The 20,875-nt window shown below is 36.1% G+C and overlaps 3 protein-coding genes, 1 long non-coding RNA gene and 1 pseudogene across 8 annotated transcripts; 3 read left to right on the top strand and 2 right to left on the bottom strand.

The window, feature by feature from the left end:
- The first annotated feature begins 3,076 nt into the window (after window positions 1–3,076).
- On the top strand, window positions 3,077–6,238 carry LOC147570482 (uncharacterized). 3 transcript variants are annotated; one of them, XM_086657030.1, is made up of 5 exons: window positions 3,077–4,222; window positions 4,818–4,923; window positions 5,028–5,137; window positions 5,207–5,254; window positions 6,054–6,238. In XM_086657030.1, exons 1-4 carry the CDS (start codon window positions 3,300–3,302, stop codon window positions 5,232–5,234), a joined length of 1,167 nt encoding a protein of 388 aa, XP_086513156.1. In that variant the 5' UTR covers window positions 3,077–3,299; the 3' UTR covers window positions 5,235–5,254; window positions 6,054–6,238. The 3 variants fall into 3 exon arrangements, 2 of the variants coding, with proteins under 2 accessions (XP_086513156.1, XP_086513155.1); XM_086657029.1 differs by having other exon boundaries at window positions 3,099–4,222; window positions 5,189–5,254; XR_015231432.1 differs by having other exon boundaries at window positions 3,105–4,656; window positions 4,707–4,923.
- LOC147570481 (putative prolyl 4-hydroxylase 9) lies at window positions 5,449–10,391 on the bottom strand. 2 transcript variants are annotated; one of them, XM_086657031.1, is made up of 9 exons: window positions 10,188–10,390; window positions 9,980–10,111; window positions 8,967–9,124; window positions 8,465–8,567; window positions 7,940–8,035; window positions 7,120–7,185; window positions 6,920–7,039; window positions 6,728–6,815; window positions 5,449–5,944 (listed from the first exon to the last, which is right to left on the bottom strand). In XM_086657031.1, the coding sequence occupies exons 1-8, from the start codon at window positions 10,308–10,310 to the stop codon at window positions 6,729–6,731; spliced, it is 885 nt and encodes a 294-aa protein (XP_086513157.1). In that variant the 5' UTR covers window positions 10,311–10,390; the 3' UTR covers window positions 5,449–5,944; window position 6,728. The 2 variants fall into 2 exon arrangements, with proteins under 2 accessions (XP_086513157.1, XP_086513158.1); XM_086657032.1 differs by lacking the exon at window positions 5,449–5,944 and having other exon boundaries at window positions 6,541–6,815; window positions 10,188–10,391.
- A 963-nt stretch (window positions 10,392–11,354) lies between these two features.
- LOC147570480 (protein HEAT INTOLERANT 4 pseudogene) lies at window positions 11,355–12,674 on the top strand (annotated as a pseudogene). The gene has a single exon (XR_015231433.1). The product of XR_015231433.1 is annotated as a protein HEAT INTOLERANT 4 pseudogene (transcript).
- Window positions 12,675–14,115: 1,441 nt separating this feature from the next.
- Window positions 14,116–15,189, bottom strand: LOC147570479 (uncharacterized). Its single transcript, XR_015239268.1, has 3 exons — window positions 15,007–15,189; window positions 14,472–14,488; window positions 14,116–14,307 (listed from the first exon to the last, which is right to left on the bottom strand). It is a non-coding gene; the product is annotated as an uncharacterized LOC147570479 (long non-coding RNA).
- A 371-nt stretch (window positions 15,190–15,560) lies between these two features.
- On the top strand, window positions 15,561–18,723 carry LOC147570478 (Syntaxin/t-SNARE family protein). Its single transcript, XM_086657050.1, has 5 exons — window positions 15,561–16,047; window positions 16,144–16,258; window positions 16,395–17,021; window positions 17,138–17,321; window positions 18,383–18,723. The coding sequence occupies exons 1-5, from the start codon at window positions 15,971–15,973 to the stop codon at window positions 18,406–18,408; spliced, it is 1,029 nt and encodes a 342-aa protein (XP_086513176.1). The 5' UTR covers window positions 15,561–15,970; the 3' UTR covers window positions 18,409–18,723.
- Window positions 18,724–20,875: the final 2,152 nt, after the last annotated feature.

Raw genomic sequence — 20,875 nt, 5'->3', positions numbered from 1 at the left:
ATTTGACTCCAAAAGAAAAGGTAAACTTTATTGATAATAAACAAGGGTATACAAAGTGGATAGAGTGGTTACAATTGACGAGTTTACACCATACAAAACAAATTACAAAAAGACCCATTTTGTAACCTTAACAACTGAGGAGAACGTTCTATACTAATACGTCAGAATACGAGTCTGAACATCCAAATCTGAATACAAGAGTAGTTCAACCAAAAAAAAAAAATACTAGAGATGAATACCAATCTATCATAATGAGGCATTGATTCCACCGAAAAGACAATAGGCAGTCCCAGTTTAACAACATCACTTACATCACCAGATTAAATAGAGGAAGAAAGTGAAAGAAACTAAAATCTCCAAAGGTTGAAGACAATTTCTTTATATCAATTCTAGGAACAATGGCCCACCAACATTCACTAGGAACAATGGCCCACCAACACATATAAAATAAGAAAAGGTAGGTTACCTGGTAATTTGGGTTGGTGACTAAATCCGGTTGAAAACACTCAGTTAAGCCAGTTAGAAAGCGACCATAAACCATGGACAATTGAAGGAAGAGCAATGTGTTGATGTTAAAATGACAGACGCAAGCAACTGGTCTTGTGTTTGTGTTATCTAGATCGACCATTATACTGTATATGCTTTAAATATGTAGATGACTCGTTTTGTATTGTGAGGATTGTTCATGATATCAGCCCCTTTTGAGGGTACGTAGTTGCTGTTTAATCTTTTGAACTCCTCCTGGGTCAAAAGACTGGAATGAGAGCCAAGTCCATGTAGCCTCCCATTTATGTAAATATTTTTGATGACCTAGAATTTTATAAAGAATTGAAGAAAGACATAATCTGCGTCCTATAGTGCCACACTAGAAACACATACATAAGTATGTCATGTTGTCAAGTGTACTAATATGATTTTATCAAATATATACATCTCTAGATCGAAATTAAGCTATTGGCTTAGAAAAACTAGACTTCTCATTAACACTGCATTATAGTATTTGGGATTTAGGGTTTAGAATTTATAAGAGGGACAACAATCATCTCATCAACCTTGTCACCTACACAAGTTGATGAACAAATAATCACTACATTAATATGCAAATTGTTTATGTAGATGGACATTAGTTCATATTCCCAGATTCCCTTCTTCTTTTATTAAGGAGAAATTCAATTAGTCTAATTATTCAATTAATAAAGCCAAAATGTTGATATTGATTTAGTCTAAATTTGAAATACTAGTTTATTTTGTCAAAATTGTTTATTCATCTTAAATATAAATAGGTTGAATTCAAATATACGAAAATTGTTACCTGAGTTAATTAGTTAGTTTTTTTTTTAATTGTTTAGCGTGTCTCGAACCCTTGACCTCTAGGATGGAAGACTATACCTCTTACCACTCCAATCAAGGGTTGTTGACACCAGTTAATTAATTAGTTGACATAGGTATGTTCATCTTATTACAAATGATTGTCTAATTTAGACTTTGTTAAAAGTGTCTTGAATATGGGTCTATATCTGAACCGGATTGCGACCTGCTAACCTGCTTTCAGGACCTTTGGTTGTTTGCGCGACGAGACTTTGGTAAAGGAGGTTATCGATATTAAAGGTATTCAAGTAAATTTTCTGAAGTTGAAATAAGCTAGTAAGATTAGGATTTTAATAAGTGAAACTACTTTTTTTTTTTTTTTTTTTTTTTTTTTGTTGAAAAAGCGAAACTACTTTAAAGTTGTATGTGATGGGATTTTAGAAAAATAGATAACTATTTTATTAAAATTGGATATAAGTTTGTAAGTCTAGGCTCTAGCACTTCACAATTTTTATTGTTTGACAGATCAGATAAAAGAACGGATTGGGATGACATGTCATCATTGATTTGGCAGTATATAGATGTGGATGGATGGGGAAGTTTGAAAATTTATTGACGTGGCAAAGTTTGTTACTCCCATTTAAACAGCAAATTGGACTTATACGCAGAAACCACCAAAATAGGCGAGAACCGTCAAAAACGAAGTTAGCGAGCTGACCGCGGTCAGCTGGTTGGTAGCCGTTAACTGTTGTAATAAGTACATTGAGTCTAAAACCGTCGCTTATGTATGTATACAGATATACAGATTTATCCTCTATGACCACTTCAATTCATGTCCTTTTATAGGGACCGCAGGTTAGTGTATGGGGCACCTGATTTGGTATAGGGACATCTCCAACTTTTTTTTTTGTTGAAGAAGACATCTCCAACTTTACAGTCCTCATCTCATCAAAAAAAAAACTTAACAGTCCTCATTTTAGTGTTCTCTTTCCTTTTTCACTCCCTTATATTCATCGTAGCTCACCACCACAAGCACCGTCACTGTCTTTGCCATGTCCGTCTCCAAGGGTGCCCCGAGTCCAAAACGAGAAACTACCGAAGCGGTCGATTTAGAATCCAACGTGATTAAGAGCTTCATATTTCAAATTTTGCCTATTATTTTCGAAATAATAATTAGATTATAAGCAAATCTATGACATGAGTTAGATTGTAGTTTAGTGGTTGAGATGTTTAATCTCTTGTAAGAGTCAAGGGTTCAGATCCTCCTGAGATAACCATTAAGGATTTTATTTACTTTTTCTAACATTCACAAATAAGGACCTCAATTTTAAATTCTATTTGGAACCTCCCAAATGTTTAGGCCTACTCTTACTTTTCTCTCTCTTTATTTTCCTCCATCTATTGATATAAAAAAAAATTGTTTTTCTCATCAAAGAAATTCTAGTGTTTTAAAAACTACAGTATAAAAATAAATTGTTAAATATGGTAATAAATAGTCTTGTGCACAAAAACGCAGAATAAATGCAAAATGACAGAGGACTTGTTGGAGAGAGGGGAAGATTCAGATGTTTTAGGATAGCATTGATACTATACCCAACAACTAACTTGATCGAATCCCAACAGGGTACTTGGACGGGCAGGATCTAGTGAGAGAAAGTGTTAAGTATCCGGTCGGGTTTCGGATGGGATACTGGTCGGGCAGAGTATCATTTTTGTTTGCGGAGAAAAGGGTCGCCGTACAAAACTTTAGGTGTCCCTATACAAAGGCACCTTAATTAAGTTATGATCTTAGCCACTGAGGTGGACCCTACAATATTAGTTGAGACTTGAGAAATTATAGATGAAAGGAGAAGAAGAAGAAGAATATGCTTTTGGCTCTGATCTTTGAATTTCCTATCCAATTTTAACCTTCTTCTTCTTCTACTTTCCCTTCTACTTTAGATCGACCTGCCCTATATATTTAGAGAGAGAAAGTAAGCAATCAATCATCAATGGAGATTTTTCAGGAACTATTTCTAACTGTTATTATTTCTCTTAGTTTAGCTTTCTTAATAGCAAAGCTTGTTTCAGTCACTTCAAATGGAAACCTAGAGAAAGAAGAGATAGTATTAAGATCAGACAAGAAATTAGAGGAGAAAGTGAACGAATTTGATCGAGAAGTAATTGTTAAAGAGGAGGAGGAGGAAAAGGAAAAGAGTTTTGTCGGTGAATTTAGATATTCAAGTTTAGAGATTGAAGAGAAATTTGAATTTGTAGAAGAACCTTTAATTGTTGAAGAAATCGAACGAGATTTGGTTTCAGAAAGATCATCATCGAGTATTGTACATGGCGTCGGCGGCGGCGGAGAGGTTTTGAAGGAGGATTCTGAATTTGAACATAAGGAAAAAGAAGAAGAAGAAGAACAAGTCAATGTTATTGTCTCAGAAGAGAAATCTATCAAGGAAAGTCACTCTGATAAAGCGGCGGTGGTGGTGGGGGCGGCGGAGGCGGAAACTAGTGTTTCAGCCGGAGATGGTGGAGGAGAGATAAATATGTTTGTAAAAATGCCTGAGAGAGTAGATGTTCATAAGATTGGACTAGAATTAGCAAATGAAGACCAAAATACTCACCAATATGAACAAATTCAAGTAATTGATCATGAAAACAACCATGAAATCGAGATTCAAGCAGAGAAAAGTGGAAGTGAATGCTTGTTCAGTGATGAAGATGATTGGGAAGGTGTTGAGAGAACTGAAATTGAAAATCTCTTTAATCTCGCATCGAAATTTGTTAGTTCTGATGAAAATAGTGAACTCTTGTCAAAGTTTAGTAGTGATGTTCACATGCAGCTTTATGGACTTCATAAAGTAGCCATGGAAGGACCTTGTCGTGAGCCGCAGCCACTGGCGTTAATGGTTTCTTCCCGTGCTAATTGGTACTTTATTTCTCTTCCTCTGTTTATGTTCACTTTAGTTTTATGTCAAGATTAGGGGTTTTCTTGCTTACTGCACATAGTTGGGAGACTATAACTAAAATGCAGATGTTGATTTGAACTTTTCTGAGTTTAGGAGAATTTATTTTATTGTGTTGAGTTGGTAATCGACTCGTGAAAAGAAAATGGAAGAAGATCAACCACAATTAAGATTGCAATTAATCGAAAGAAGCAAGGAAAAAAAAGAATGATTTCACGATCCCCGTATCACATAATGTGTATTATAATCCAGAAGAAAATGAAGTTAGTAATCTGCAAATGGAAAAAAAGTCCAAAGGGGACTCGTATCCTATGTTAGGGTTGAGACGAAACAAATGAACTTTCTTGACCTATCCTTCTTGTACTGTCTTGCATCAAACAAGACGGCGGAATAAGGGGCGAACTTGCATGCTCTATGGATATGCTTAGTCCGTCTATGAACCCGTAGATAGTAGGTAGAATACATTGTTAAGCTTTGGGATTATGGTTCTGAAGTTTGTCATTATGATTTGTCCGAGTGTACTGTGATTAAGTCCAAATACGGTTCACCTTTTGCAAGGCATGCTTGGCAACGGCTAGGAAATATGAGTCCGGATGTGGCTATGGAGAAGTATATAGCTCTTCTTTCAGATAACATCCCTGGGTGGGTAACGGGAGATTCTAAAGTATGTCTTTGACTTATCAGACTGAGTGCTAATTTTTCTTCAGAAACTTCCATTAATAACTTTGGAAGATTTACATTTTCTATTTGATGAAATGCTTGCTGCAGGAAGTGAGTGAAGATATTAAACACAAGGACTCTCCACAGGATGCATTGCAACTAAAAGATCAGAACTTAAGCTCACATCTACACGGCCAACCCATTTCCAAAGATGATAGGTAGATATTAGATGTTTTCACTTTTTGATGAATTTAAATTAACCAATTTAGAGTTTCTCTTTCTTTCAGCAAACTAGGGGATCTGAGTAAGGGCTAAGGGTGTAAAAAGTCGAGAAGGTATAATGATTCCCTTTCTTCTTCTCTGGTATGGATCTACCTTGTTCCTATTGCATCGTTGTCATGATATAACATAATAGCTAGTATGGTCATAAATAATAGCCAAATCCAACCCTTGTCATTCCGAAGGTGATGATAACACTGTCAAAAATGTCATAGGAAGAACAACGAGACATGAACAAATAGAGATATGCTTTGTTTAGGTAAATATAATATATTTTATTTGCTGAATACTTTTTCGTAATGATCCATACAAAGTAATTTATATCAAGCTAATATAATTTTGATGACTAGTAAGATCGGCCGATAAAAACTTTCCATTATCTGGTACCATGGTGGTAGTAGTCATTTTGCACAATTTTCAGTCTTGTTGCTCTTTTTGTTATATGCCCATTTTATCACTATCAGGCAACTAATACCAAACAAACACATTTGAAGGCCCATCGCCTCCTCAAACTCCCTTGTAATTCTCACATCACAGATATGAGCTCAAGCGTGTTAATTGCAGAGACCTTTTGAGTAGGCGCTTTGGAGGCCTTCGCTATGAACAAAGCTCCATGCCATCAGTTGGGCTTAGGCCTGGGTGGCAAAAGCAGAACAATCGGTAACCGTTGAGGCTTGGGTCGTGACATCCCCTCTTATCGTCCCCTATTTTTTTTAGGCTACTCTAATCCACCTCGCCTTTTGCCCCTGCGACATTGTTATTCCTGTTAAATTATGTACTGAAGTTCTTAACATAACTTTTGGTGCATTATAGCTATTTCTCAAAATGCTGTTGGTTGTATCTCATCTTCTGCAGATACCGGAGGCATTCTACCCGGACAATGCGGAATCAGACAAATCACTGTTTTTTATGTTCAGTGTGGAAGAGAATTGGAAGTTATTATGTTCTTCTAATTTCTCATATAAATATGAAATTATCCTTGTATTTGTATGACTCTCTATGTACACGTCTTCAGTATATATGCTAACTTATTTCCTAAATATGATGTTTATCTAAATAATATATACGCATTCATCTCCTTTTTGGCTTCTGCTAGCTTTTCGCTTTCTCTATCAAAAGAGTATCCCCGATTCAAAACTTCACTCTTACTTTGTTGTGGTTATTTGGTGATGGTGGTGCACCTATTTGGTGATGGTGGTGCACCTATTTGGTGGTGGTGGTAGTAGTGACGACTTTTCCAGCTTGGGAGTGCTGGGAATTCGGAAGACTCACTTGTTAGTTTCTAGTCTTACTGAAAATGCATTCGAGGTTTGTAGTTTAGGATGTAAAAAACGGGAATCAATTAGAATGAAACAGTTTGTTATCCTTTTATATAAGAACCAACTGTTATAACATCCAAACGGTGTCAAAAAAACGGCAATCGTTTAAACTATAAGGATCGCTTTAAAATATTAATTTACCATTTTTATAACTTATGTTTTCGAGTGATGAGTCTAGCTACAGCATATAAAATCAGAAAACAAAACAACCTCAGTCATCTGTTTCTTGATCTCTAATCCATTTTGTGGCTACCCATTTCTGCCCTGCTATAACTGCACAGCTCCCATGAAGTGATATCTGCAAAAAACATCGACACAAGGGTCTAACGAACTAAAGAAAGCGAAAAAAACAACCAACTATTATGTAACCTCCTGTTCTTATGAAAGCATTAACTCGGTTACCTGATCAATTGTACCATTAGGGTATAACGAGTAAAACAATAGTCCATCTCCTTGGCGAGGCTTCACTTTCAAACCGATACACTGCTCGTAATCGTAGCCAATATTCATGTTTAAGCCGTTCTGTATTTCAAAACAAAAAGGCAGTATTAGGGCATGAATTAGAAATAAAAGAAGGATTACAAGTTTACTGATTGTCATACCTCAAAAGGAAACATGGTTTCACCACCTTCTTCCACATCAGATAGATACAATAAGAATGACGCTATCTGCATTAAGTTTGAATAACGAAGTCACAACCAAAAGAAACTACATGTCTCAGGACATAAGAATAGATATATTTTCATATTCTACCTAATCACGGAATTTGGCTATCAAATTAATGATACCAGAAAAACTTACAGAAATCATGGCAAACTACTCTTGTTCACAACTCAAGAATATAATAATATAGACTTTCTTCATAAAAGAACATTATGATTTTAAATTATATATTACGGACGTTTCTTTGTTAACATGTTGTGTGACCTACTGACCCATACCTGGATACTCATAATCAGTTCAACTGGTAAAGAGTGAGATTTTTCTTTATATTCACGGATATATCTTCTGTTGGCCAAATCGTGTTAGATCCATAACTTCTACTTTAGTTAAATAAAAATTCTGTAAGATTTAGAGATATGGTTGATTTCAGAGGGAAAAGACATTGCAAGTTAAAATTAAGGGCCTATAACTAAGACAAGAAAATTGGCACGTTATTCTGTGTGACTGTGTCTGTATCCAGCTTTCGGGTTATATATGTTGCAGTATTTGGCACCTCATACATGTTAGATAGATTTTGACAGAAAACATAATTGTAAAAAGAGATTTGCGACATCTGTACCCATTTGCAGATGCAGCTTATGTGTTAGCACCCAAGAATTTCGATACGAACTTTAAGTAGGTCCTAATTAGACAAACCAGAATTGAACACAAGGTGACTTTACGGAATACACCGACAATCAGTCTATAAGAAATTAGTACCCGTTGGCTCTTTTGTGGTCCATACTCAGCTGGGTTGAACGCATCATGATGAGACAAATATCTCTGTCCAATCTCATACCGCAGAATATTGAATGCCTGCAACATGGTGATATCCTCGAATTACTCACATTATTTTAGAATTTCCCTGAAATAAAAGGTAACTAAATTCAAATAGAGAAGATTCTACCAGAAAGAAAACACATTATGTATAACAAAAAAAATGTCGAAAATGACAGTAAACTGAAAAACTGTGACTCTCTGGCATAAGCTACAAATTGCTTCGACGAGATCAACTCCAAACCTAATAACTAGGACAAGAGAACTAACTTGACTGTCATAGCTTAACGTTTAAAGCGGTAATGCACTTTGATACTTCAGTCACTTGTTTACTTATTCTCATTTAAAATTTGTCGAAGGAGTGCTTTGCCTTTAAGGTTCTGTTTGATCATAAGCAAGATTAAATTGAAACACTTAACCAGGGAATTAGAAATATCGATCCACATAATTAAAGGAATATAGAAGTACCTCCCCGTGGGACCTTGGAATCAACGTAGCCCTTGCAATTTTTTGTTCAATAAGTTCCAAGATTCCAGCTTTGTCTTCTGATGCACTGAGAAATGTGCCTGAACTGTTGAAATATGTACATGTTACAAAAAACTAATTAAAGAAATGCAAGAAATCGGTCTCTAACTAACATAACCTGGGACACTAAACAACATTCTGTCATCAAGCTGTCAATTGCAATTGTATTTTAGATCTCGTAATAGAAGTTACTCTATTGAACTGTTTAAATGTTAAGAACACTTCGATAAATTTGAAAAGAAACTTGCGAGCTACGGTATGAATGAGTATAAGAAAACAGCAAAACAATTGACGACCTAGACCTGGCAGTTAATAGAGTGTTTCCGGTAAACGGTATCAAAGATAAAGACTGAGGAGCTTTGACATAACGTTATCTATCACAAAGCTTATGCCACGACCAAGACAAAGAGCTAGCTTTTGCCACATAAACTGAAAAAAGAGTTACCTTGTTCTTATCCCCTTGGTGTTCTCACTAGTTTCACCCTTCCGCAAAGCCAAAGTTGAAGGCCGAAGATTTGCCTTTGCCATTTTAATTATGTGGTTGCATTGTTCCTCACTTGCAAATCCTGGAAAGTACACGGCGCGAGGTTTCCAGCTTAGAACCTGTAATAAGTTGAGAGTAACAAATCTAAAGTTCATAATATTTAACATAAAAAGAACACTAGGCGATTTGCATCAACAAATGCAAATAATTCTTCGTATATTTAACAAAAAAATAAAATTGATGATTTAACTAGGATAAGAACACTAAGATTATCCCACACAAACCTTAGTACTTGTTAAGTTTTTCATCTCTGGCTTTAAAGTTTTCAGCGTTCCACACCATGACGTAAGAGCAGCTAAAAAATTCATCACTTTCAACTAATACATTGGAATGCATAAGGGGCAGTGCCTCCCTCTCAAGTATGTTTGAAACTTTTCATTTTTCCGACAAGATACGAAAGAGGATCAATACAGGAAATATCAAGTTAAAAATTGAGAAGGAACGACGGGAATCACCTAGTGGCTTTTCCAAATAAATTCCTGCATTGGTTTGAATTATTGATTTGGCTTTTAGCCTATGGCATCCTAAACCCAATTCTTGAAAAGTAATTATCAATTGCAACATATCATAATTTAGACCTCAAAAAAGCCTACATCAATGCGACGCCCCAAGCCTAAGCGCCACTTTTATCACCTCACGTAGGTACCTACGGGGTTTTGTTATCGGCGGGGCTCCACGAACCTCCCAAAAGGCCTCCCCACTTACTAAGCAATTGAGGCTACACCTATAGCCCGCCCAGGCTTCGGACACTCTCTTGAGCGAGGGATGTGGGACTATCACCATCAATTACTTAGAGATCCCCACCCAAACTCCCTTCTAATTAATCATTTAACAAAACCCACATAAAAAAAAGCATGCAAAATTACACTCTAATCAAAACAAAATTTGTATTTTGAACAAATGAAAGAGAAAACCTGAAAGGGGATCGTAGAAACAAAAGAATCTCCACTATCTCCATGAGGAATTGCTTCAAAATCTTGATCTTCATTCACCGACTCAAGTATTCTCGACCTAGGTCTAATTCCTCCGCTTCCTCCATTAACATCCTGTTAATTCATAAAAGCAAACTCAGAAAAAAAAAAAAATCCAAAAAATGAGTGAAAATTAGAAGATGAAGAAAACCTGAGAAAAAAAAATGGATCCATAAAAACCAGCTAGGAAGAAAATTGAGCAGCATAATAATAAGACAATCGGAAACCTTAGATTCGTTGACAATCCCCAATTTCCTCTCTTTCTCGCTTTCATTCCTACTAATATTTTCTTTCTCTTTTTTTCTCCCTCTCTCTCTCTCTCTAAGTGTGATTTTCCCGGTACGAACACTGGCCGGCGGGAGTTTTCTATGTTCTGGTGGGACCCACTTATATAGACTTGGGAGTTTTAATCAATGCGGATTAAAAACCCGACCCGTTAAACTTCTCAATCAAATCTCCCAACGTATTGTATTAGGAAAGATTCTAATAGCTTCGTTTTCACGCCATAAACTTCTGGGCGCCTCTATAGCGCCTCCCCGAATTGCTATAGGGGCCTCCCGTAGTTGTTTGACCAGCAGTCAACACCCGACACCTATAGGCGCCCCCCATTTGGGCAGACCAGTCCGAGGCCCACAACTTTGTCTCGGACTGGAGAGTCCGACAGTCGTCAACTTCCAAAAACTTGTTTCTAATATCAAAAAGCATTTTGATTCATCACCAATCAGTTTAGGTTAAAATCAATCAAAATCCATTTTTTTTTGACACTTTCAAATATAGAGATTTGGTTTGATATTTTTTATAGATTAATGGATCTTTTTTTGCTTAATTTTTGTTTTAAATCTTCACATTTTTGAAATTGGACAACATATCTAGGGTTTTTTTGCACCAAATTTTTGAAATTGAATGGTCAATCTAGGGTTTTCAGTTTTGTGTTTAAGATGGTTTAAGATAGAGAGAGAAAGAAGCCAAAGGAGATAGAAAATGGATTATCGTTTTGTGTTTAATCTTTTGTGTTAAATCTTTTTGAAGATGAATGAGTTTTAGTTGGTTGATTTTCAAATTTGGGATTAATTTTCAGATTGAAAGTCGAGAGAGATGAAGAGAAAAACGAAGAAGAGGAGGAGAAGAGGGAGGTGCTCGGGAGGCCCCTATAGTCGGTTAGGGAGGCGCCTACAGAGGGGAGGCCCCTACAGTAGTTTTGGGAGGCGCTTATAGACGCACCCTAAACTTCTTAATCAACAACTTCCAAAACCAAACTAATTAAAATACTCAGCTTCTTTTTAACGCCCTAAAACCAGTAAGAAATCTCAAGATTCTATTAGCTTCGTTTTCACGCCATAAAAAAAACCCTATTTATAGTCTTCTTCTCTTTCTCGTACGTTTTACAACAACCAGGAAGAAAGGTATGGCAGGTTCAAAGAGAAAAGCGACAACAACCAGTAATAAGAAGGAAGAAGAAAAACAACAAATTGAATCATCTAGGGCAAAAAGAGCTAAAGTTGTTGATAAGGAGGAACCTGATGAATACTTTGAAGAGAAACGGAATATGGAAGATTTGTGGAAATCAGCATTCCCAATTGGTACAGAGTGGCATCAATTAGACTCTGTTTATAAATACAATTGGAATTTTACAAATTTAGAAGATGCTTTTAAAGAAGGTGGAGTTCTTAATGTGAAGAAGAATGTTTATCTATTTTCTGTTACAGAACCCCAATTGATTTTATTCAAAGATGAAATTATTGGAGTTTGTATCCCTGCTGTCGTTGCTGTTGTTTCACCATTCCCACCTTCTGATAAGATTGGTATAACATCTGTTCAACGTGGAGAAGAAGAAATAATTCCTATGAAGCAGATGAAGATGGATTGGGTTCCTTATATCCCATTACACTACAGAAGTAATCAAGTTATTGAAAGATTCAAGTCTATGTCCGAACATATTTTTGTCTTGAGTTGTACACAGAGAAGAGCTTCTTTGAAACAGCTTACGATAGAGCGTCTTAAGGAATACGAATACTGTCTACCATATTTTTACCAACCACTGACAGAAGAAGATGAACTCGAGAATAATACTATTGTTGATATCATCTTCGAAGCAGAGTCAGACAAGCCACTGGTTGTCTGTGACTTTGATTGGGAACTTGATGAGCTTGATGAGTTTGTTGATGATAAAATAAGTAAAAAGGTAATAAAAATAGCTCAAAAAGAAAAGTTTAAGGAATTTGTGAAGGAGAAGGTTAGAGAGGCGAAAAAGGCTAACCGTGACGCAAGAGAAGCTCGGAGAAAAGCCGTGGAAGAGATGACGGAGGAGACGAAGAATGCTTATGAGAACATGAGGTTTTACAAGTTCTATCCTGTTCCATCACCAGATACTCCTGATGTATCTGGAAAGAAGTCTAAATTCATTAATAGGTATTATGGGAAGGCTCACCAGATGTTCTAAGGTCAAGATTTTATGCTCTTCACACATTGATTCTGTTATTTTACTTAATAGTCAGTTGGATTGAGTCTTAGTTATTGGTTTGTATTAGGAGTTTTCTTAGTGTTGAGTTGACTCTTAACTATCTATGAATAGGTAGCTTTATTCATGATACTAATTTTTTATCTGATTAAGAGTAGTAAAAGAGTTTTTATTGTTTCAGTTTTACTGTTTAGTTTTCTTTCTTAAATTACAAGTGTCTCTCTCTCTCTTGATTGTTTTTTTTCCTTATAGAAAATTTTTTGTTTTCATTGGGATTATTTTAGGTGTGAGTTAGAATCTTTAGTGTGTAATGAGAACAAAGAAATTCATTGTTAGGAACCTAAAAGAAAGAACTAATCAAGTGAGAGCCAAAATAATTAGTGGATCTTATTTATTTGTTTTCTCTTTTTTGCAATTATCAGCCTGGCTCAAACTCTTAGTTGATTAGGTGTTGGGTGGTCTCAGCGGGAACAACTAAAGGCACCCAACGAAACTGTTGTTCACGTCGGGTGTCTGTTACCACCCGGTCCGCCTCAACCATTTTTTCTTCTTCTTCTTTTTCTTCTCCGTCTTCTTAATCTCTTCTACTTTGTATCGTCATCATGTTATCATGGAAGCAACCTTGTTTCGAAACCCATAACCGTCAATCTATAATGAGTAGTTTGGGAGAGAAAATGCCTTGTTTTAGATAGGGAAAGACTGTAAAACGACCATGAAAAGGATCTTAATTCCAAACCAAACTTGATCAATGACGAGGAGTTGGAGCGAAAAAACTTTGGTTCCAAACACTTGATCTAAAACCACCATTAAAAGTCCTCTTCGACTAATTTCGGACAAGTCAATCTGAGACCTGTCCTAACCTTTCGGACTGGTTAGTTCAAGACTTGGCTTAAGCTTTAAGATGGATAATGAAATGGGTTTTACTCTTTTATAGATGTATAATGATAAAAAGAAAAGCAAAAGGTATGAAAAATCAAATGTATGTTACAAGATGGTGTGGACCGACCTTCTGAGTTGTCAATGATACTGTTTGTTTTGACATATTTTGTGTAAGGGGTTTTAGCGGTCTCACTAAAGAAGGGTGCTTAACCTCTTAAGAGAAGCACCACACTCTCTTTCACCATCAACGCGAATTGTTTATAACACACCCATCTTGTCAGGATCATATGTGATATATGATCGTATATACCAGTCTTCTAGACTACTACTGATATTGTCTACTTTGACACTTTTTCTGATAGCGGTTTAAAAAACCTTCACTAGAGAAAGGTGTTTAATCTCTAAAGAGGAGCACCGCTTTCTCTCCCACCAGAATTGTTTACAAAGACCACGGACTCGAGCGTTTTGGACCCACGGGCTTTCTTCCCGTACCAGCACTAGGGTTGGGAATCGGTCCGGACGGGCAGTCCGCGGACAGACTTGCTCCGGGTTCGGACGGTCCGGACAAAACTCTACTATGACCGTTCGGACTGGCGGACTAAACGGGCGGACTAAACGGGATTTTTTCTTCAAAATGTCCGCCCGTGTCCGTTTAAGGCTTCCGGACCTGCCGGGCAACGGGCGGTCGGGTATCGGGTATATAGCACGAAAAGGCCCAAAAAATGCTAAAATGAAATTTACATAAGTTACAACTTTACACTATTACTTCCAAAAAAAAAACTTTACACTATTACAACTTAATGCAAAACAAAAATTTAATCGATAATATTATCATTTGGCTTTCACATTGCATTCTAAGACTGTTTCAAAATGACGATGTACCAAATTTTCCAGATTTTGACAGTCTTCTTCCTCATGTTGTTGTTGTTGTGTCCTGAAATAACAAATAAGATATAAGCAGAAACCATTCAAACAGTATACAACAACAACGTACACACAAAACAGACCAAACATGTTCATACAAAAATGTCAAAAAACATAATATAATAAAAGATCATACAATATCAGAAAACATAATAACAAGGTTATGAGCTTTACCTTTGGATCTTGTAGATCTTATATTGCAAAATTATCACAGCCAGTGTAAGATGAAGAAGAAGAATGATTTAGTAAACAGAGAAAATAATTAATCAGTAAACACTATAATTTGTAGATCTTAGAAACAAAAAATGTTTTCTAGATATTTGGAACGAAAAACGATTCAAAGAATCAGTACACACTATTATTTGTAGATCTTAGAAAAAAAAATGATTTCTAGATATTAAAACAGTACACTTTTTTTTTCTAGATAATGGAAACAAAAAACAATTTAAAGAATCACTAAACACTATTATTTCTAGATCTTAGAAACAAAAAACGATTTCTAGATTTTTCGAAACAGATAATAAGTAAACAAAAAATCATTTGAAGATTCAGTAAGATTTTTAGAAACATAGCATAAGTAAACCTTAAGGCCTAACCTAAACAATGAAATAGATCGAAAAAAAAGGAATAAAATATTATTCTAACAAAAAATTATCTAAAACAGAGAAAATGAATGAAATATTTAGATGATTAATTCGTAGTTTCGTACCTTTGATTCAATGAGAGTTGAGGGTTGAAACTAAAGAGGGTTGAATCTTCAACCGAATCTTCAAGACTACAACCCAAAAACATAAACCAACTGATTCTTCGTTGAAGAGTGAAGACTAATGACTAATGAGGGTTGAACGTTGATGATTAGGGTTTTAGAGTACTTAGAAGTTAGATTTTAGGGTTTGGGATTTTAGAAGTTTTAGGGATTCCAGCCGTTTAAGAAGTGAGAAGAAGAAATGAAGAAAAAATGAAAGGATTGTAGGTTTAGGGTTTTTTTTTGGTTATATACTCAAGGAAATCCAACAACTCAAATAATACCCTACAAAATCTAATGGTCAATCTTCTTCCGGGTATATGGTCGGGCGGTCGGTCTTTAGCTAAAGCGGTCGGTCACGGGCGGACCTCCGGGTAAGCCCTTTTGTCCGTGACCGTCCGCTAGAACCTTCTCGGTCGGACGGGCTTTACCCGATTCGGTCACGGGCGGTCACGGTCCTTTGCGGACATGGGCGGACGCGGGCGGATCCGGGTTTTCGGAACAAATTCCCAACCCTAACCAGCACCAGGCACAACCCCTTCGTTTAGTGCGTGCGTGGGGTATGTAATCGGACCAGTCATTGTCTCCCCCGAAATATCAGGGAATTTAGGGCCCTAGGGTTCACATTGTTATCGCTTAAAAAAAAGAAAAAAAAAATCGGGATCTCAAGAAAAGAACCGTGGAAATTAATTCCCACCCAAATTATGGTGTCTAGTTGAGAATTCTGGTGGTTAAGATGTTAATTTCATATCCTAATTCAACGATTTTCACCTCTCATTTTCCTGATAGTTTTGGTGCGTGCCAGATCGAGATCGGCACTTACCCTTTTATCTCTAGATCTCTGGTTTAGGGTTTTTTTCATAAATTGTTATTTGGTCTTGTATTTTTGTTGTAAATTGAAGTGAAAGATTTAATAATATACTTTATTATGGCTACGAATTTTGATCGATGGGAGAAAGATCCATTTTTCTCTGCTGCTGAAGAAGTACAAGATTCCGCTGATAGGTACTTGTATAATTCTTTGATTTTATTTTAGGGTTTCGTTGTTGATTTTCATTCAGTTTTTTTTTAGGGTTTTTATTTGCTTTTATGATTTTGAAGGATGGAATCTGCATATAGAACATGGGTTCACGAGACTAAAGATTCTAAAAGTATTTATGATCCAATTGAGCTTCTTAGGGATCTTCAGACAACCCTTGGCACTGCAAAATGGCAGGTGACATTTATTTACTCTTCTCTATGATGGAAATTAGGGTTCTTTTAAAGTTGTGTTTTTTCTTTCTTTTAAATTAAGGTTATAATTTGGGTTTTTTTTTGGGTTTTGATTTACTTTTTCGGGATAAAAAACGCAGCTTGATGAGTTCGAACGTGCTGTTGGTTCGAGCTATGTAGATAATTCGGCAAAGGATTCAAAAACTAGGCATAGACAATTTATAATTGCAATAGGGAACCAAATTAAGAAAGTTGAGAATTCTTTGAAGGAATCGACCCTTGCAGAAGGAAATACGAGACTTCCTTGGGTTCGTTTGGATGAAGGAGAAAGAGACGAGCTTGCATTGTTTTTGTCTGGACCGAGAATAGATGGAAATACAATGCCTGTAATTAGTAATTGTAAAGATGAAGAACAAGCGAACTCGTCGGTGTCACAAGGAATGCCGATGCCTGAGTGCTCTCGGTCAAATGAGGCAGATAAGCAAGAAAACAAGGAGGAGAGATTACATGGGCATAGGAGAACTGCTAGTGCTAGTGCTGACATTGGTTCCTGGAAAATTGGAATTGTTGATGAGGATTTCAAGCTTGATTCTCTCAGTGTGCAGCCTAATCGACCTCCTCCAAGAATACTCAGTTTTTCTGGGTTGCTTAACAATGTCGAACTTGTATCCAAGGTTACATGGGCAAAGAATGGCAGAAAATGGAAGGCTGGGGATTCCCACCAAGCAGAAGATGTCATTCCATTGCGCGATAATCAATTAACTAGGGTGAGAAATTTTAAAAAAATTTCGTTCTTTCATCTTATTATGGCTTAAAATTGGCATTGTTATGCTTGATTATGTTGTGTTATATGAGCACTTTCCTGTTTCTTGACTATTTATAGGGCATTGATGTATGTTACGAGAGAAATAAGAGTTGTCTTGACAGCTGCGACGATTCTTATGATAAGCAGCTTTATGGATGGTTGGGGGTTGTTCAGCGACAACTTCAGAGGTCTCAGTATCAAATCCAGTATAGTCGTACTGTTCAGGTTGCAATATGGATTGTGTTAGTACTTTGCTTGATCGGTAAGTTAATCTTCACCCAAACCCCATAATTAGTGTCTCTTATTTGCCTATCTGGCTTTCATTGAGGATGGTTTTGATAGTAATGGAGATGCAAAAAAAGATTATGTTTTTAAGCTAAAATTGCGAACTAGTCTTTGTTATTATTTTTTTATTTTTTTTGATGTTCCCTAAGTTTTGGAATGATATGGTATTGTAGTGTATTATGCAACATAGATGTACATACGGGTTTATGTATCCGGCATCAGTGTGAGGTGTCGGATAAGAGTAGCGTAATAGAGGGAGATGTTGCAACAGTTGTGTTCGTAGCTGTACTTTTTCATTTTAATTTATAATTTCTCTACTTTTGGACCATCATTTATTACATTATACTTAAAAGACGTTAACTTAGAGTGATGTTTTAGGCCCTCCACATGGTTGTGTCCAACTTCTCACAAGAAGCACATACAAAATCTCATATATCTATGAAAGTGACTGTACTACCATACGCGTATCTCAGTGCCAATATGTCAAAGAAAAATTTAAAAGAGAGTACACATGTTGAGGAACTGAACTTCGCTTTATTGAAGGAGGGGAACTTTAGAAGATCCAAAAGTGTAGAAAGAGGCGTTAATAGAAATCATTTAGCAATAAGAGTATATATCTTTTTTGAGTATCAAATTGAAGTAGTTGATGAATTTTACTTTCTGGACTTAGTTGGTCTTAAGCACTCGAGACGCAATCCTTGGCGAGGTAGTTTCGGGCTTAGGCTGGGATTTTAACGGCATAGCTGTGTGTTTGTTTGCTCATAGGGGCCTAAATTCTTTTCCTTTTAGCTAAAGCTTGTAATCGTGGTTGTGTTTCTGTATCTTCATGCGAACTCTGGTTTGATTTTACCTGCCTGGATTAAGATATATTTCGAGTCTTCTCAAGTTGTTTCTTGTTAGTTTACAAAATGAATACTATCCTGTTCGCTATATAACGAGGTCTTTACCTTGATCCATCAATTTTTTCGCTTAAAAATTTGAATGCTTTTTTTTTCCATCTATTCTGCTTCCGTATCTCACTAATTCTTTCATCTACAGTATTATTTGTGTCTCGTGCAATTTAGACGGAGTTAAAAGTTGTCAAGTCCCCGCATCTGGTAGGAAGCCGATGTTTTAGTACACAAATGGTGTCTGAGGCAAAGAAAGGGGCGGCATCTGCGAGCCTGTGGCGTCCATTCGAGTCAGAAAGAGGTTCCGTCGCAGGTGAGTTCGTATGATAAATTGGTCGGGATCACTCGCACATAAATAGATTTGGCCATAGATAGGGTTGTATGCCCAATATGGTAAATCGGTCAGAACTCTGTATTGCCGATAATACTCTAGTAACTGTACTTTTACCTTTCTTGGTGTTCAAAGTAATGTAAAATTTTGATGTGTTATTTTTCTCGTGTCTTATACTGACCCACCATGTCGTATTAACTATAAAGGCTGCCCTGTGTCATTCAAAACGGTGCCGTTTTCTTACCTACTAGTCTAGGTTTATTGATTTTGACCTTGACTAAAGTATTCTGACCTACTATTCTAGGGTGGTTTATGGATTTTTGACTTTGAGTAAGGTAGTAAACCATCAATTACTTAAAAATCGGAAAAGATACAAAGGAATGAAGGATAGACCGAAATTTGTCGTAGACGTAGAGTAAGAACTTCGACTCTCTCATCAGTGGTAGTCCATTTTTGGCTTTGATTTCATACTTTCTAGTATCGTTTTAGTTCCCAAAATCTCATAGTATTATTAGTCAAATTAAACTTTAAGGCAATTGGTGATAACAATTGTTAGGTACTTCGTGGGCGAAATTAGGTAAAGGATTGACAAGTCCAATGGGACATCTTATTAGAAAAGTGTGGGAAGAAAAAGTCTGTTCTCATTACTGAGACATTATAATTAGATGGAGACTTCTTAACCCATTTTAGACTGCAGGAACGGTTTAACCTAAAATAACATACTATCAATTTGAACATTTTCAATTTGTAAATTTAATGTGCACACAAAAATTGCAGATGTAGAGACCGTCTAGTATGTAAGTTTATTGCAGATTATGAGAGATCTACGTTTGTTAGTGTGTGATCTGTGTTAGAATTTTCATCGAAATTTGTAATGAGATTGAACTTCAACGAAGTCATGCCAACTAAATAGGTATGCATGCACGGACTATAGCAGGCCTATCTATACACGATACTCCGGTTGTTTTTAATATCAGTTGCGTCTGGTTTATAGGGTTTCTTGACTTTTTGGTGCATCTAGAAGTAACAATTAATTATGATTACATTTGGTAGAATTGGATAGATAATGATGTTTGATTATATTGTTTTTATTTTTTAGTGTTGAAAGTAAATTGAATGAGTTCAGTGTACTAAACATTGATTCATTAGAATAATCTTTTAGTCAAATCTTTTAGTCCACAGTTTGTTTGGTTGATCTTAAATTTTCAATTGCTATTGAATTTAGTTTGTCTATTTATGTGTTTTTTAATCATACGTTTGATTGTTTCCATTTCCATATTTGGGTCAAAACTCAAATCATATCACTCACTCAGTAGTTAGTATACCAAAGTAATGGATTTAACCTGGAATAACCCAAGCAAGGGGGGACTCTACACCACTGGAGAGATCTCTGAGTTCACTCCTCCAAGTCTCGTGGTTTTGCAAATACGATCCTCTGATCTTAACTTTTCATTTTGAGGGATTGGGGCATAAAGAAAAGTCCGCAAGACAAAGACTTTGCAAATCAAGATTGACTTAGGAGACTTTTATTTTTTTGACCCAAAAATACATTCGATTATTTTAGTCTTCATCTTCAACTTACTTTTATTGACCCAAAAATACATTCGATTATTTTGGCATCTAGTCTTCATCTTCAACTTTTATTCACAAATTCCGACCACCACCGACATAATTTTCGGCCACTGCCATCATAAATTTTAGTCGATTTTGTGCTACTCCACTTGGTCGTATGAAATTGACATGCATCCTGGCTTCCAGTGCTCTTTCATGGAATTCCAACAATTTCTCGACCATTATTTTATTCTCTTTTTCCTCGCTCTTTCTTCCTCCCTTTATTTCTCTCCATTTTCATCTCTCTCTAATCAGATTTCTCGTTTGCAAGTTAATATTCTCCAAAAGGTGGTGGTGGTCGGATTTGTGAGTGAAAGTGACTTGAAGATGAACACCGAGAGCTAAAGAGTAATCAAATTTTTTTAGATTAAAAAATAAATATTCTCTAAATCAATTTTGAGTGACCAAGTCTCTATGGCTCATAATTTCGGGGGATGTGTTTTAAGTCCAAAATCGCATGATCAATGAGTCTAGAGACCAAAGATAATCTGAAATAGAAAATAAATCCACTCAAAGTAAATTACATGTCTATCCTCTCATTCTCTTTTACTGCCTAACCTATCCTAAGTTAAAAAAAATAAGCTAAAATAATATATACCATAATATTTAGAGATTCATTAAATGATTTCTTCAAAAACAAACTTTCCTTCCGGAAAAATAGTTGCCTTTACCGTTTAGCAGAATACTTTCTTTTATATT

This window comes from Eschscholzia californica, unplaced genomic scaffold (genome assembly GCF_041429995.1).
Source record: "Eschscholzia californica isolate CP2 unplaced genomic scaffold, dmEscCali1.0.p SCAF_1, whole genome shotgun sequence".
NCBI classification, from domain to species: domain Eukaryota; kingdom Viridiplantae; phylum Streptophyta; class Magnoliopsida; order Ranunculales; family Papaveraceae; genus Eschscholzia; species Eschscholzia californica.
This window is presented reverse-complemented; position numbering and strand designations above follow the sequence as displayed.

Bases quoted from the DNA above. Each gene is read 5' to 3' on its own strand.
- LOC147570482 (XM_086657029.1), top strand. From the start codon at position 3,300: ATGGAGATTTTTCAGGAACTATTTCTAACTGTTATTATTTCTCTTAGT. The intron at 4,223-4,817 runs GTACTTTATTTC...ACCTTTTGCAAG, and splicing joins GTTTCTTCCCGTGCTAATTG to GCATGCTTGGCAACGGCTAG. The intron at 4,924-5,027 runs GTATGTCTTTGA...TGCTTGCTGCAG, and splicing joins GGGTAACGGGAGATTCTAAA to GAAGTGAGTGAAGATATTAA.
- LOC147570481 (XM_086657032.1), bottom strand. From the start codon at position 10,310: ATGAAAGCGAGAAAGAGAGGAAATTGGGGATTGTCAACGAATCTAAGG. The intron at 8,036-8,464 runs GTACTTCTATAT...ACCATGTTGCAG, and splicing joins TTCCAAGGTCCCACGGGGAG to GCATTCAATATTCTGCGGTA. The intron at 7,040-7,119 runs GTATGACAATCA...TTTGAAATACAG, and splicing joins AAACCATGTTTCCTTTTGAG to AACGGCTTAAACATGAATAT.
- LOC147570478 (XM_086657050.1), top strand. From the start codon at position 15,971: ATGGCTACGAATTTTGATCGATGGGAGAAAGATCCATTTTTCTCTGCT. The intron at 16,048-16,143 runs GTACTTGTATAA...ATGATTTTGAAG, and splicing joins GTACAAGATTCCGCTGATAG to GATGGAATCTGCATATAGAA. The intron at 17,322-18,382 runs GTAAGTTAATCT...TTTCATCTACAG, and splicing joins GTTAGTACTTTGCTTGATCG to TATTATTTGTGTCTCGTGCA.